Source organism: Arabidopsis lyrata (assembly GCF_000004255.2).
Source record: "Arabidopsis lyrata subsp. lyrata unplaced genomic scaffold ARALYscaffold_6, whole genome shotgun sequence".
In the NCBI taxonomy this organism is placed as follows: Eukaryota; Viridiplantae; Streptophyta; class Magnoliopsida; order Brassicales; family Brassicaceae; genus Arabidopsis; species Arabidopsis lyrata.
The window spans coordinates 7,763,424-7,779,366 of NW_003302550.1; the positions used below are offsets into that span (position 1 = coordinate 7,763,424).

General features: G+C 37.4%; 3 protein-coding genes across 8 annotated transcripts; 2 read left to right on the forward strand and 1 right to left on the reverse strand.

The window, feature by feature from the left end:
• Nucleotides 1-22: 22 nt before the first annotated feature.
• LOC9307894 (ISWI chromatin-remodeling complex ATPase CHR17) lies at nucleotides 23-6,326 on the reverse strand. Its single transcript, XM_021022886.1, has 25 exons — nucleotides 6,008-6,326; nucleotides 5,563-5,694; nucleotides 5,377-5,483; nucleotides 5,148-5,260; nucleotides 4,828-4,925; nucleotides 4,557-4,736; nucleotides 4,252-4,473; nucleotides 3,895-4,029; nucleotides 3,542-3,824; nucleotides 3,385-3,458; nucleotides 3,070-3,290; nucleotides 2,906-2,993; nucleotides 2,740-2,833; nucleotides 2,471-2,659; nucleotides 2,346-2,380; nucleotides 2,158-2,234; nucleotides 1,973-2,062; nucleotides 1,805-1,874; nucleotides 1,656-1,710; nucleotides 1,522-1,580; nucleotides 1,271-1,436; nucleotides 973-1,151; nucleotides 662-877; nucleotides 463-567; nucleotides 23-308 (listed from the first exon to the last, which is right to left on the reverse strand). The coding sequence occupies exons 1-25, from the start codon at nucleotides 6,218-6,220 to the stop codon at nucleotides 291-293; spliced, it is 3,219 nt and encodes a 1,072-aa protein (XP_020878545.1). The 5' UTR covers nucleotides 6,221-6,326; the 3' UTR covers nucleotides 23-290.
• Nucleotides 6,327-6,758: 432 nt separating this feature from the next.
• On the forward strand, nucleotides 6,759-9,835 carry LOC9309975 (lipase). 2 transcript variants are annotated; one of them, XM_021022892.1, is made up of 11 exons: nucleotides 6,759-7,011; nucleotides 7,130-7,205; nucleotides 7,489-7,568; nucleotides 7,749-7,814; nucleotides 7,915-7,962; nucleotides 8,052-8,119; nucleotides 8,212-8,284; nucleotides 8,367-8,531; nucleotides 8,622-8,816; nucleotides 9,000-9,091; nucleotides 9,329-9,835. In XM_021022892.1, exons 2-11 carry the CDS (start codon nucleotides 7,133-7,135, stop codon nucleotides 9,519-9,521), a joined length of 1,053 nt encoding a protein of 350 aa, XP_020878551.1. In that variant the 5' UTR covers nucleotides 6,759-7,011; nucleotides 7,130-7,132; the 3' UTR covers nucleotides 9,522-9,835. The 2 variants fall into 2 exon arrangements, with proteins under 2 accessions (XP_020878551.1, XP_020878552.1); XM_021022893.1 differs by having other exon boundaries at nucleotides 7,130-7,202.
• A 329-nt stretch (nucleotides 9,836-10,164) lies between these two features.
• On the forward strand, nucleotides 10,165-13,343 carry LOC9307895 (lipase). 5 transcript variants are annotated; one of them, XM_021022890.1, is made up of 12 exons: nucleotides 10,165-10,421; nucleotides 10,474-10,521; nucleotides 10,739-10,811; nucleotides 11,048-11,127; nucleotides 11,289-11,354; nucleotides 11,453-11,500; nucleotides 11,590-11,657; nucleotides 11,739-11,811; nucleotides 11,894-12,058; nucleotides 12,152-12,346; nucleotides 12,472-12,563; nucleotides 12,823-13,343. In XM_021022890.1, the coding sequence occupies exons 3-12, from the start codon at nucleotides 10,742-10,744 to the stop codon at nucleotides 13,037-13,039; spliced, it is 1,074 nt and encodes a 357-aa protein (XP_020878549.1). In that variant the 5' UTR covers nucleotides 10,165-10,421; nucleotides 10,474-10,521; nucleotides 10,739-10,741; the 3' UTR covers nucleotides 13,040-13,343. The 5 variants fall into 5 exon arrangements, with proteins under 5 accessions (XP_020878549.1, XP_020878546.1, XP_020878548.1 ...); XM_021022887.1 differs by lacking the exon at nucleotides 10,474-10,521 and having other exon boundaries at nucleotides 10,165-10,432; XM_021022889.1 differs by lacking the exon at nucleotides 10,165-10,421 and having other exon boundaries at nucleotides 10,426-10,521.
• The last annotated feature ends 2,600 nt before the right edge of the window (nucleotides 13,344-15,943 follow it).

The following is a 15,943-nucleotide window of genomic DNA, read 5'->3' on the forward strand; positions in this document are numbered from 1 at the left end:
GAGGAGAGAAAAGAGAGTTATGTTTTGTTCAAATCCGACCACAAAAGTTGATTTGAGATTTACTAAAAACCACTACTAGGAATGTGGTGAATATTTCTATAAAAAAATTCAAGTAAAATATACGTTGAAAAATAAGAGAAGTCGGAGACAATGCAGTAATGCTTGCGAGTACAAAATATAAGATCCTTGTCACTAAGAAGCTTTTTCTAACTAATTCTCCGATTTGGAATCGCACCTAGATAATCATATATCTTTATGATTACTTAGTGATGGATTCAACACAGGCCTTCTTATTTCCTACGCTTTCCCTGCAGAGACATGAAGTTTTTTTTTTTTCTGAGTTAGGATCAGAAATAGTCGGGACCAATATGATTGTGCTGTCTAAGGAATGGTCTGTCTGCTTTGCATGACTTAACCAGCAATATGAAAAACTCTTTATGTTTTGGAAATGATTTTGCGTACCGAGCTCACATAATCATCCATTGACAGCTGCTTTCGTTTCTTCAGAAGAGATGAAGGGCTCTCATTTGCTTGCCTACCCGAAGGTTGCTTTGATGGCGTTGCATTCTGAAACAAGTTGTAGAACAGATCATGAGACAATTCCACAGCTTCTCACCAGTAAATGAAAATGTTAACTTATACTGTTCCTTCAAGTCCTCACCTTTGCAAGTTTCTTCTCTTTGCGGGCTTGCCTCTCTCTCTCATCATATTCTTGATTCTCTTTCTCAATCAACCTGATTAGTGTGTCACATCTCCTTGCAAGTTCCTGAGTTGTGCGGGATTTTACAAACCAGTCAAACCTGAACAAGGGGGATGTCCGAAACGCTGCCTTTAGCTCATCCCAGTTTCCATACCCAAGTTTATGGACCATGCATATCTGATAATCACAAGTTCATCGGGTCATTGTCATATTAGAATGAAACAATAACAATGAAATCTCAACACACAGAGTTTGATAAAGAGATGTCAGACCATGAAACGGTCGCACTCTTCATTGTACAGCTTCCCTTTGTTCTGACCATACTGAATCTTCAGTTCCAGCCACGGGTTTCTGTAGCGATCCAGTTTCTTCCCAATAGCTTTCATGATTTCATCTTTCCTAGAGATTCTTGCTTCCCCCCTCTCAATATTCTTGATGATTCTGTCATAATCTACAATTTTTACAAAGTAAAACAAGAGGCAAAGCTTACTTAGGATAAGATTGTTTTGTGTGGCAAAATATCAACTTTGTTGTACTGCAAACACTCATTAACAGTCTAAAGTTACTAACCATTCAGCTCTTTATATCGCTCTTGGAAAACTTGAGCATATCGTTCAACCTCTTCCTCAGTTTTCCCTTCCATCTCAGAGGCAATACTCTTTATGTCATTCCGGCCATACTTCTCACAAGCCCTAATGAAGGCATTGAAGTCTCTTCTGCTCCATGTTGAGAAACCCTAAAAAATATCAACTCCATTCAATAATAAAAAACCCATCAAAAACAAATGTCAACCCACAGTAAGGTCAAATGGTTTCGCTTGCCTCTTCCAGCAATAGCTCCTTTTCTTCCGCTTCTTCAGCAGTTAAGGGATCTCCAACTTCTGTGAAAACATTTCTTAATCAGTAATAGATTCAGTAAAATAATGTAAGAAAAGAGGGCAAAGATTGAGAAAGACCTTCAGGTTCATCAACGTCAATTGTGTCTTTCATTTGAGTTTTCTGATGTGCTTGCTGAAACCAAAGTGAAACAAGTTGCTATTTAGAACTAATCAGACACAAAAGTTGCATAAATTACATAACAAGTTGATAAACTTGTTATTCCCACCATAAGGAAGCGCACTTCTTTTTTGTACAGCTCAGTCAACCTCTGAATGTTAAAGAACTGAAAATCATGCCTGCGGGATGGACAAGAAATTAGATTTTTATGATAAATGTACTATACATAAGACAGGGAAAAGGCTAAATGCAGAGTGGAGACAATTATGGTACTCACAATTGGGGCATGCGTGGAATTCTAGGCTCTTTAGGTTTAGCTGGAGCACCTTGTCGCAGTGTTTGCTTGAAGTATTCAGTTTCAGAGTAGCTAAAGGGTGGGTAGAGAAGTAAATTGTTAAAGTTAGATTTTGTTTAGGAAGACAGGATAGACCACGTAACGAAAAAAGTAGAAGTAATATTTACTTGCGCTTTCTCTCTCTTTTTGGTGGATCATTCCAATTTTCACTCACAATCTTTTTAAAATCCACCTTGCTCTCATCCTACCAAACAAAATTAAAAAAGAAATCAGCAATCCGATATTCGAAAAACTGTATAACCACAGTATGCGTTAAACATTTCCTTCAACCATTCAATTAATTATCCAAGAGTACCTTATTGTCATCATCAAAATCATAAAAGTCAGCACCTGCAACAAACCAAAAAATATCTTATTTGGACATCCCATTACCCATGCAAGGGAGTTACCATTGGAAAAAGAGATAAATGGCACGCTTACTGTCATCCATTTTAAACTGTATTGCATCTTCAGTGAATTTCTTCATCTTGGCATCAAGTTCAGCCGTTGCCTCTTCTCCTTTGGCAATGATTCTGTCAATATCCTCATCCGTAATTGTGCTATCTTTAGAACTAAACACCATTTCAGCACCATATCTCACCATTTGAAGCAACTCATCCTTATTAACAGCTGGAAAGCAAAGAAAATAAATCATTATATATATAAGAGAAAATCCAATGCATTTAACAACCTCAGTCAAAAGCACTTACTTTTCTGTTCTGCCAATCGCCCTTGCTGAATAACCAGAGCATCAAGTGCCAACTTCTTGTAAGCCCTCTCAATGACTTTCGCCTCAATAGCATTCTGCATAAGACCAATGCAGAATTAGTTCAAGTTCTCAATGTCATTCTTTCTACACATTGGTACAAGAGTAACCTCGGTGCAAAACCGGAAAACTTGAACTTCTTTTTTTTGACCAATCCTATGTGCACGATCCTGAGCTTGCAAGTCAACTTGAGGGTTCCTGCCATAATCCACCCATCTCAGTAGGCATAAAAGAACACACTCATATACTACAATAGACACAAAAAGAGCCTTACCAGTCACTATCATAGAGGATCACAACATCTGCAGTAGCAAGATTGATACCAAGTCCTCCAGCTCTAGTGGATAACAAGAAAACAAATTTCTCACTTCCTGGCTTGTTGTAGGCTTCTATGGAAGCATCTCGTTCGTCACCACCAGTATTTCCATCAATACGACAGTACTGGTAACCGCGATACATTAGATAATCCTCAAGAATATCCAAAAGCCTTGTCATCTGATATAGATGAGCAAAATCGTTAGAATAAACACAAAGAAACATTAAAAATATAACTCAGAGAAAAGGAAACAAAGAATGAGTTAATGACTACCTGAGAAAATATCAGAACCCTTGAATCTCGATCCTTCAACTTAGGTAGCAATTTATCTAAGAGAACCATCTTACCTAGAAACAAGAAAATGTAAAAGAAAATAACTAAGCCAATTGCCACTTATATCTGAAGGATCTACTTGTAATGTAAATCTTACCTGCATTTGTTACAAGGTGATCTCCTGTGGTATATGGGGGACCAGGCTCCGCACCCTGGAAGAGATAAGGGTGATTGCAGCATTTCCGCAATTGCATTGCTATGTTCAACAGACGTTTGCGTTCTCCACCACCATTAACCACTTCAAGATCCTTCTGCAGTAAAGCCTTGTAGTACTGTTTTTGCATTTGAGACATGCCAACTTTGAGTATTGTCTCCTTTTTCGGAGGTAAGCCTTTCTCTACATCTGATTTTAACCTCCGAAGAAGAAATGGTCGCAGAACCTAAAAAAAGATGAGGTAAATGATTATCATAAGAACTTAGAGAATAACATTCATAAGTATGAGTACATACCTTGTGAAGTTGTTGAACAACTTCTTGCTGGTCGTTTTCACCAGAAATTTGAAACCACTCGTCAAAAGTTTCTGCTGAACTAAAAACCTCAGGGAGAAGAAAATTGAGGAGGGCCCACAATTCATGGAGATTATTCTGTAGTAGAAACATATATGAGACATATCAAATGATTACAGTATTATCTCAAGCAAATCAAGTACAGAAGATAATAAGAAGCATGTCTAAAGAACACAAAGTAAAAAAAAAACTAGGTTCCACAAACTCAAGCAAGAAAAGTAGTTTCAACATAGTCAGAAGCAATCTGACAGAAAAATTGAAGGAACTTAACAATTATAGATCAAAAGATTTGACAAATACCTGAAGGGGGGTTCCCGTGATAAGAAGCCGATAGTTGGTGCTGAAAAGTCTCATGGTTTTCGAAAGGAGTGAATTCTCATTTTTAATTCGATGAGCTTCATCAATGATTATATATCGCCAGCTAAAACGGCGCAATGATGTCTTCTCTTTGATAGCCATCTCAAAGCTTGTAACACAAATGTCGAATTTCCCTGCAACTAGCAGTTCTTCACGAATATGTCTCTGCATTATTTAAAAGATATCTCAGAATCCTGCTAGGTGCATATAAATGCAACCATTCAAATGTCAGAGGCATTATGACTTACCCTTTCCTCGGGATTACCGAGAAATTTCACAGCACGCAGGACAGGACAAAATCGGCGAATTTCATTCATCCAGTTACCAAGGGTTGATTTTGGAGCAACTACCATATGAGGGCCATTAATTCCCCTGTACTCATGCAGGTAAGCCAACAAAGAAATGGTTTGAAGCGTTTTCCCCAGACCCTAGACCATGAACAAAAACGATAAAGATTAGCATCAGGTAACATAGAGAGCTGACAAATCTTATTATATGCTAAGATGAGAAGTGGTTTACCATTTCATCCGCCAGAATCCCATTTATGCCATTCTCGTACAACCGAATGAGCCAGTTTAAACCAGCTAATTGGTAATCTCTTAACTTTCCCTGAATACCTGCAATATGAAGAGTACAAAGCTCAGATCTCTAAATTCTACAAAATTTATGCAGTACTACCTAGAAATTGTGAGGTCGCAACTGAAGAATATAATCAAACAACTCTACCAATCAGAGAAGTGGGCATAAGGTGTCAAATCCTATAATAACTTCGACTCACAATAGGACTAGAGCAAACATACGCCATATCAAGATATTAGGAGCAAAACATAGGTACTTACAAGCGGGCTGTGTGAGCAACCGTGTGCCTCCAGATCCAGCTGTACCACCCTCTTCTTCTTTTAAACACTCTTCATCTTCCTCTTCCTCAGTTAGTTTGGAAGAATGGCGACCCCTGACAACAACGTGAAACCCAATAAATTAAACATTGGGACTGTGCGCTCATTGTATTTCTGGAAACTTCAAACGAATAACCACAATTTGTTTTGAGATAAGTTGCACTGAACACACCTTCCTTTCCCCTTCTTCTGGGACGGAGCCGGGTCACTTTTAGCAAAATGTGCAAATAACTCAGTTTGCTGCAGAAGATACTTCAATCTCCCCTTTCCTTTATTGTTCTAAATAAATGGAACGATTGAGTTATTTCAATATCTCTGTACACTAAAAGACAAGCAGCTCAGTTATTTACTAGCTTACCATATCTGCATCTATGGAAGCATTTTGGGAGTCTAAAATTTGCTGAATTTTCTGCTTCTTCATCTTCTGCATTTCCTTGAGTCTAGCCTTCTCACGTTTGCTGATCTCTGCTTTTTCCTCGTCTTCTTCGTCCTACATAATAATCATCAAATTATGAAAAAGTGACCAAAATATCCTCACGAGTCACATGGATGTACCATCATAATGAGCGTCCACCCATACTTCTAAGCAAAAACCTTGAGACAGAGAGAAACGAAACCCTGTGACCAGACTCAAAAGACACCAAATATCGAATACACGACCCAAAAACACCATTAATTATACGCTCAGAGGAAACCCTAACAGTACTTCAATTACATTCAGAAATCCAAATACAGCAATCCGCGAAATCACAGCCGACATGCGAATGTAAATCGAAGAGTGGAAAACAGAAGCGAAGACATACCTCTTCAGCGTCATCTTCTACGGGGACAACCTCGTCGTCAGAGACAGGTGCTTCGTCGGGCGCAACATCTTCCTCGTCAGAACCCGCAGAGCGAGCGACGGCCTCGAGCTCTTCATCATCTTCTTCCACATTGGCCTGATCGTTAACTTGCTCCTCTTCCTCCGACGAGTAAGCCTCGTCCGAAGAAACTTCCCGCTTCGAAGCTCTAGCCATCGACGCGCCTCTACGAATCCTGATTTCGTCTGAGATCGAATCGAGGGTTCCTGAGTTTTTTTTTTGCTTTGGTTAGTGAAAATAAACAAAAGTGAAATTAAAAGCAACAAAACCGACGTTTGAAACGACCGTAGGCTTCGATTTTACACCCGTTGATTTCGAGAGATCAAATCTACGGCTACGAGATGTGCCACATGGGCTTGACTTATAAAGAATCTCCCGCCACTTGAGAAATAAGAGTTTCGGAAATTCCCGCCTTGGACTTTGGTTTGCATTAATGGGCTTTAAAGGCCCGTGGGCTCATAAGTAAAACTTAGAAGAAAGTAGAAAGTCAAAAGGTCAACTTCTCGTTCTCTTCTTTATAACCGCCTTATCCATTTATCCTGCCGAATCACGTAACTGACACCTCAGCACTCGAATTTGCGACACGCTACACAACTGAAATTCCCATAATACCCTTAGAAAGAGCCCACACGCTTGTCTCATGCACCTTTGCGTATAAAGGATGAAAGTGGAAGTTAAGAAAAAAAACAGAATATTCGTATTTTAATCGCCGTTTCTTCTATCACCTTCTCGTTCGCAGATCACGGCTTCTATATAATAATATATATATATAAGTCGCCGTATAATTTTCTTGCCGGGAATAATCTCCGATCATCGCCGGAAATTTCCAACTCGTTGTAAAAGACGTTCAATTGGATCCCCAGTTTTCTTCTTTTGGTTGCTGAAATCTCTTTCGGGTTTTGTCCTAATCCTCGTTTGTTTGGGTTTCGTGAGTCTCGTTTTATAAGGTAAACTATAATTTTGGCTAATTTGCTTCCGAATTCTGCTTTGTTTTAGCTCAATTTGACCCTTAACATTGGTTGATGAACAGAAGATGATGTGGTTGTGTCTATTGTCTTCTTGCAGAACATGGGACAAAAGAGATGGTTCTTGTTGCTGGCAATTTTTGCTTGTCTCCTTTCCTTTTCATGTGGTAGAGGTGGTAATGCAGCTTCTATTTATGATTCCGTGTCTGTTTCCTTTATTGGAACTTCAGTTTTTGATTCTCCTGAGTCTCTCTCTGAGCTTAATTAAGATTTGAAACTTCTGTGTAATGATATAGTGGTTGGGAAGATAGAAAATTTAATCTGGCTACAATAAAATGTGAACTTTATTTGATGCAAAGAAACCAACAATTTCGTGTACTTGGTATATTAGTTGTGAGGCTACAAGTGAGTTAAACTGAAGCAAGTGGATTTATGGTGACTTCTTTCTTCTAATTGCAGTTCTCAAGTTGAAGAGCGATGATGATCGACCTGTTTACAACCATACGCTTGCCATTACACTTGTGGAGTATGCTTCTGCGGTAAGTTAGTGGCAGATTAGTTTAGTAGCAAAAAGTCCTGTATCAATGGAATTACTAGATGTGTAACCTTTGCCCTCTTCATATTCTCATTTATTTATCATTATTTGCACTACTAAACAAGAGAGATAATGCTGATAAAGTACATCAGATGGGTGAATCAAGTTTGTAATATGTATACAGGTTTATGAGTCTGATTTGACAAAACTCTTCACTTGGACTTGCGAAAGATGCAATGGTTTTACAAAGGTATAACATATGTTGAAGCAGATCACTGTTGGAACTTTGAAGCCACAATATGTATTATAGCTCCATTTATTGAGTTCTAACGTTCGTTAGGATGGTGCAGGATTTCGAAGTAATAGAGATCATATTTGACGTTGAACACTGCTTACAGGTCTGCCCTGATATCATAGGCTACAGCTGGTCATTATGTTTCTTCATTGAACAATTATTAATATCAGTACATGTAACTTGTAACAACAGGCGTATGTTGGGGTGGCTGAGGATTTGAATGCTATCATTATTGCATTTCGGGGAACTCAAGAACACAGGTATTATTCTCCTCATTGTAACCTAAAAGCTACACGCCTACACCTTCACATAAACTTGGTTTTAATGCTTAATCCATCCAAAACTTGTGCAGCATACAAAATTGGGTCTCAGACTTGTTCTGGAAACAGCTCGATCTGAATTACCCTGATATGCCAGATGCAATGGTACACTTTAACAGCAAGCTTTTTAATCATTGAGTTGGTCATATAGTAAGGTGGAATTTCTAATAGTTGTCTACATTGGCAGGTGCACCATGGATTTTATAGTGCTTATCACAATACAACTGTACGTCCTGCAGTTTTGGATGCAATAAAACGAGCGAAACAAGTCTATGGGGCGAACATCAACATAATTGTCACTGGTCATTCAATGGGAGGAGCCATGGCTTCCTTTTGTGGGCTAGACTTAGTCGTAATCATCCTTGAATTGAAATATTTTTTTATATCTTATTGTTATGTCCTTTGAAGTAGTTAATGACTTATATTGGGATATGAATCGCAGGTAAATGAAGGAGAAGAAAACGTACAGGTTATGACATTTGGGCAACCTCGTGTTGGGAATGCCGCTTTTGCTTCTTATTACAGTTTGCTTGTGCCTAATACCTTCAGAATCACGCATGACCGTGATATGGTTCCCCATCTGCCTCCTTACTATTACCATTTCCCTCAAAAAACATACCACCACTTCCCAACAGAGGTAGCATCGCTTTCTCAGTGCACTGGATGTTTATCAGAATAACAGTTTTAATTTAACTTATTTTATGCAAAAATCTGGAATACTCAATGATTTTTCCAATGTCGGACATAATTTCTCCGCTCTGTTTATTAACTTTATGGAAAAGAAATAAAGAAAGCTGTAATGGTGTGTTTTGGGTTGCAGGTGTGGGTTAAAGAATTCAGTTTTTCGAACTTTGTTCTTTTTGGTTTGGAGAAAGTTTGTGACAACACCGGTGAAGATCCTACTTGCAGCAGGTAACTATCAATCCCTCTGAAACAACTTACTGATATAATTCCTCTCCGCTATACACCTACAGTAGCAAGAACAGACCTGCAAATCAAAAATTTAGGTTCATTATTAACTACCAGATTTCAACAGAGAAATGACGTGATAAATCATTAGAATACACCTTTTGTTTCTTGTTTTAGATTAAGGTAGCAGACATTTTTTACATGAATCCAGTATAATTCTCTTGGCTATTGTTGTCTCAGATCGGTGAGGGGAACTAGCATTTCAGACCATTTAAGGTACTTTGGGGTAGAGTTGATGTGTGAGAGTTGGAGACAATGCAGCATAGTGATGAACCAGGAGGTAGAGCGTTACAGCAGGAAAGATTCAAAGGGTAACATATTCCTGTCGCGGACAGTTCCTTCCAAGGACGCAATCGAAAACCGGAATCTCTAGCCCATAGGTGTTGGTTGATTGGAGTCTTGAACAAGAGAAAGCTTGCTGGAATGGGATGTTTGAGAGGTTCAGTGTTGTGTTGGAAGAAGAAGAAGGGTTCTTTGATTCTTTGTGTTCGTAAAAGAAGGTGAACAAATGATTTTGTAAATAAATCCTATAGGTTGGTCGCATGTAGCATGTTAAATCTTTATTAATTTAAATCCATGATCATATAGATATTGGATTCAACGATATACTGTATGTAAGTATGTGTATGAATAATGACATTGTACAGTAGCAGAATAGTTTCGAATCTTTAAATTCGTATCCATCAATTTCTTGTGTCAATTTATAGTAGTATCATTTTAGTTCATAATTCCCAAATTATTTTGCAATATAATGGACATGTCTTATTGAAAAACTAAACACATGTAATCAATTAAAAATCAAATAAAATAAAATACAGATGTTTTTTCTCCACCAAACGTTGACACACACTTGAGAGTTTAGACAGAACATGAATTTTTGCAATGATTCATGACAAGAACAAGATTATACTAATTTTATGGTGTTTTATTCTTCTTAACTTGTCGAGTATTAATTTATTTTTGTACAGGTGTTTTTAATGTAACTAAGATAAGAAAAAATTGGAAACCTCTAGGCGGTAAAGAGTCTTTCGCAGAATATCGAATCTCCGTTGTTGATCGGGAACCGCATCTTTCTGCGACTCGGTTGTCGTTCCTTTCCTTTCGTCTCGTAGTTACTAAATCAGATCTCATCTCTCACTCTCAGTTCCAATAATACCCCTTCCTAAGAGCCAACACGTATCCTTCCTTCATCAGCCTTTGCGTATAAAAAAATGAAACTGGAATAGATTTATTCGTATTTCATCGACGTTTCTTTTCGCATTCCACATAGTTTTTTTTCAACGGGTAATTTTCTCCGATCACTTTCCGAGATTTCTATTTGTGTGTTCTTCACGGATTTGGTTCGATTGCTTTGATCCTCTGTTTTGTCAAAGGTCTGTCTTTTTTTTTCTGGACTTAAATTGGTTGCTGAAATCCCCTGTGGCTTTTGCTCTAATCCTCGTTAGTTTGGGCTTGTGTGAGTCTCGTATTATAAGCTAAACTGTGATTTTGGCCAATTTGCTTCTGGATTCTGCTTTGTCTTAGCTCAATTTTGCAATTTGGTTGATGATACAGAAGATGATGTGGTTGTGTGTAATTGTCCTTTTGCAGAATATGGGACAAAAGAGATGGTTCTTCTTGCTGGCAGTTTTTGCTTGTCTTTTTTCATCTTCATGTGGTAGAGGTGATAATGGAACTTCTCCCTCCCTCTGAGTCTCTTTGAGCCTAATCAAAAAAATTTGAAATTTCTGTAGAATGATGATAGTGATTGGGAAAGATGACAAATTTACTCTTGCTACTGAACAATGTGACCTGGATTCTCAATCTGGGATAGTTTTGATTTATTTATGTAGCCTCAGCTACAATGAATCAAGACAGAACTTAGTGAATTTATGGGGACTTTTTTTCTTTTTATTGCAGTTCTCAAGTTGAAGAGTGATGATGATCGACCTGTTTACAACCACACGCTTGCCATAACACTTGTGGAGTATACTTCTGCAGTAAGTTAATGGCAGATTTCTACAGTATGCATTTCATTTTATCTCTGCAAGATATGAAGGAAATTGTAGCACTTGTCCTCTTATTTTCATTTAATTACCATTACTAGAGAAGAGAGCTTATGCTGATATAGTGCACCAAATGGATTTATATATGTATGCAGGTTTATATGTCTGATTTGTCAGAACTCTTCACTTGGACGTGCGAAAGATGCAACGGTTTGACAAAGGTATAACATTTGCTGAAGCAGATCACCGTTTGAAGCCACAGTATGTATAAAGCTAATAGCTTTAATTGGGTATTCTAACGTCTTTAAGGATGTTGCAGGGTTTTGAGGTAATAGAGATAATAGTTGACGTTGAGCACTGCTTACAGGTCTGCCCTGATATCATAAGCTACATCTTGTCATGATGTTTTTTCATTTAACAATTATTGATATCAGTATATGTAACTTGTAACAACAGGCATATGTTGGGGTGGCTAAGGATTTAAATGCTATCATCATTGCATTTCGGGGAACTCAAGAACACAGGTGTTATTCTAATCATGTAATCTAAAAGCTACACCTATGTCTAAATTTGGTTGATTTTTGATCATCCAAAAACTTGTGCAGCATACAAAATTGGGTCTCAGACTTGTTCTGGAAACAGCTCGATTTGAATTACCCTGATATGCCAGATGCAATGGTACACTTAAGCCGCAAGCTTTTTAATCATTGAGTTGGTCATGTAGTACGGTGGAATTTGTAATAGTTATCTACATTGGCAGGTGCACCATGGATTTTATAGTGCTTATCACAATACAACTGTACGGCCTGCGGTTTTGGATGCAGTAAAACGAGCGAAGAAATCATATGGGGCAAACCTCAACATCATGGTGACTGGTCATTCAATGGGAGGAGCCATGGCTTCCTTTTGTGCGCTAGACCTAGTTGTAAACATCCTTGGATTGAACTAGTTTTTTTTTCTTTTCTTATGTTTTGTTCTTTAAAGTTGTTAGTGATGTCAATTGGGATGTAAATCGCAGGTAAATGAAGATGAAGAAAACGTACAGGTTATGACATTTGGGCAACCCCGTGTTGGGAATGCTGCTTTTGCATCTTATTACAATTTGCTTGTGCCTAATACCTTCAGGATCATACATGACCATGATATAGTTCCTCATCTGCCTCCTTACTATCATCTTTTCCCTCAAAAAACATACCACCACTTCCCAACAGAGGTAACGTCTTTTTCTGTTTTTATTTTCATTATTTTTATAGCGTCCTCTAATCACTTGATGTTCATCACAGTAACTGTTTTTAGATTTTTCATGCAACATTTGGTAATGTATCTTTTGGATTGCAGGTGTGGGTGACAGAACTCAGTGTTTTGAATATTGTTATTCGTGGTGTAGAGAAAGTTTGTGACAACACCGGTGAAGATCCTACGTGCAGCAGGTAACTAACTCTCTTTTGGTTTTCTACTTGATCCCTCTGAAACAACTTGATGATATTAATACTCTCAGCAATTGACCTACACTAGCGAGAACAAACTTGCTAATAGAAACATAAGATCATTATTTACTACCACGTTTCACCTGAGCCATCGTCTATTGTTCAGGAATTGTTACAACACCCCTTATGTCTCATATTTTCACTTGGATACAGAACAATTTTTAGAAGTATCCAGTATTATGATTGGCTCTTGTTGTTTCAGATCGGTAATGGGAAGTAGCATATCCGACCATTTAACGTACTTTGGAGTGGAGTTAATGGGTGAGACTTGGAGACAATGCAACATAGTGATGAGCCATGAGATGGAGAATTACAGCAGGAAAGATTCGAAGGGTAACATATTCCTGTCGCGGACAGTTCCTTCCACGGACGTAATCAAAACAAAAAGTATATTTAAAACCGGAATCTCTAGTCTATAGGAGTTGGTTGATTTGAGTCTCAAACAAGAATACTTGCTTGAAATGGAGGTTGGGAGATTCAGATGTGCAGGAAGAAGAAGGGTTCTTTAATTCTGTGTGGTCGTCAAAGAAAGTGAACAAATGACAATCAAGACATTGTAAATAAGTCGTAGATTGATACCTTGTAGCAATTGTTATTAAATTTAAACCCATGATCACATAGATAGTGGACTCAGCTTTGTAAATATGTGAATGAATATCCAATTGCTGTGGATGATGAATTTCTGTATTATATAATATTCTGTCCTTATCTTTTTGGAATAAATTACCGGATTGGCATTATCTTCAACAATAATTACGAGATCAGGACAGTTCACCGGTACTTGCGTATTTGAGCATTTCTCATATGACGAAAATACAATTTTGCCCTTCTTCTTTTACAGTTTTAATCTGATTTTTGATTAAAACAAAAATGATGTCGAGCTTTGTTTTAGAATTCCGGTGAACGAGATGGTCATTGCAACGATGAAATCCGGTGATAATGATGAGATCCGGTCAAGATGAAGAGAAGAAGAAGACGACGCTGTAAATGAGATGGTTGTGGTGATGATGAGACCCGGTGACAACGGCGGCTTGCACCGTGGTGAGAAGCAAGTAGAAGAAGGTGATGGTAAGATTAAGAACGACTAAATCTTGAATCTCGACTTATAACAGCGGCGATGGTGAGCTCAGCCTTGATGATGGTGACTTGAACAGTGTTAAAAGCTTTCTCCAAGATTTTTCAATCACAAACATGTAATTTTCAATTTGATTTAAATTAGAAGATGAATTGAAAGTTTTTATTCAATTCAATTGGAAGTTTTGATTCAATTAATGTTTATAATTACAGCCCTTGGGTTTACTAAATTGTTATTAGGGTTTAGATTTCTTTATTTAAAAACAATCAATCAAGATGGTGTTGGTGGCGGAGACGAGATGGTGTTGGTGGCCAGAGACGTTTTGTAAGTCGCCGAAGGAGATGGTGTTAATGGAGGTGAAAGTGACGGCGGCAAAATATTTGGCAGAGCCGGAGCGAGCACAACGGTGAGAACCGATGGTCGTAATCGGAGAAGCTAGGTTATTGTGGTCGGAAGCGAGAACACGACGGTGAGATTGGTTTCAGCAAGGTAAAGAAGACAGGGGTATAACGGTCTTTTTCCGTCTGCACAAATACCTAAATCTGCAAGCCCAGACAGTAAATGTCTTATCTCAAATTTTAGGCCCAAAAAATGCCCATTTCCGTAATAAACCCTATCTTTTTGTATCAAACCATAGTTTTAAAAACACCCTGCTACCATAATGAATCTTTCAACCATTGTACCACGGCGGGTTACATGTCGTAAAATATGAGCTATTTGTTCTTCTTTTGTTTTTTTTTTTTTTTTTTTTTTTGAATATCAAGATGTTCCGTGTCAAATCCCGTAAGCCACTAGGCCCGAAACCACAACATTTAATATTAGTTTTGTCTCGAACGTTACTCGAAATCGTTGTTCTTCTTTTGTTACTTATAATATAAAAGCTTATAATATAAAAGCATGTTCCAAGACGACCTTGAAAGTATTAAAAGAGACGGGGATCCGAATATCAAGTGGCATGCCCTGAATAAGATGTACACGAAACGAATATTTTTGTAGCCTTTGACTAACATTCTCCACATCCCCACGTTACAATTTTTTTTTGAAAAGCATGTTAGTTTTATTTTTACTTTCTATTTCCATTTTTTAACAATCATACAGTGTTATATTTTGGTTTTTACGTGGTCTATGAGTTTGGTGAGTCAATGTAAATGACCTAAGCGAAAACTTTTAGTAACGTTTGTGTTTACTGTTTATCATACTAATAAACATCTCAATATATTTGCATAATATAAAATTTAGCATGTTTTAATATCTCAATTAACTACCAAACATAGACACAATAGTGATGAAATGTGGACACAAGATGCATGTAGAATGCTAGCTACTGCTAGATGATTTACTAGTGACGAGTAATTACTGCCAGATGATCGATTAAGAGTGACAAGTGATTGACTCTTTTTTCATGGATCCATGTTTTTAAACCATAAAGTTGGGGTTTTTGGTGTTGTCTTTTGTGTGTTGTCAATGTCTAGTTTGCTAAAAGTCAGAGGAGATTATTGTGAAGTTGGTTGCGAAGATATATGACTGGAAATGTTGATGAAGAATTGGCAGAAAACTGTTTATAGTCCTTGTAGAAAAAAAGTTCCGAAATTTTAGAAAAACCTTTAGGCATTATTGCCACTTAAAAAAGAGGTGGATAAGGAAATTTATTCTTCTAGAGAAAAAACCCAAAAAAATCGTCAATCTTATTTTTTGCCGTTTAATATCTGTGTTTTTAAATTTGGAATAAAAATACCTCATTTAATTTCGATTGCCTTTTAAAACTATCGTTTTTTAAAACTTAGTAATTTCGAACCCGACACTTAACAGTCGTTACTGGGCGTAACAGAATTATTTAACGGCGTTAAATTTTAACCGGGAAAAAATCCGAAAAAACCGCCATCTATTTTTTTTTGCTGTTTAATACCTGTGTTTTTAAATTTGGAATAAAAATACCTCATTTAATTTCGATCATTTAATTTCGATTGTCTTTTAAAACTATCATTTTAAAAAACTTGATAATTTCGAACCCGAAACTTAACAGTCGTCACTGGACGTAACAGAATTATTTAACAGCGTTAAATTTTAACCCCACGTGTTTATATAAATATATACAAACTGCTCAGAACACATTACGAGAATATCAATGTGTCTTGGTGGTAGCGTGTGTCTTTTTCTAAACCACTAGATCCGGGTTTGAATCTCAAACCTGTTTTTTTTTCCTTTGTTCTCCACTTCGAATAACTTCCCATCAGTACAAAGTTAAGAC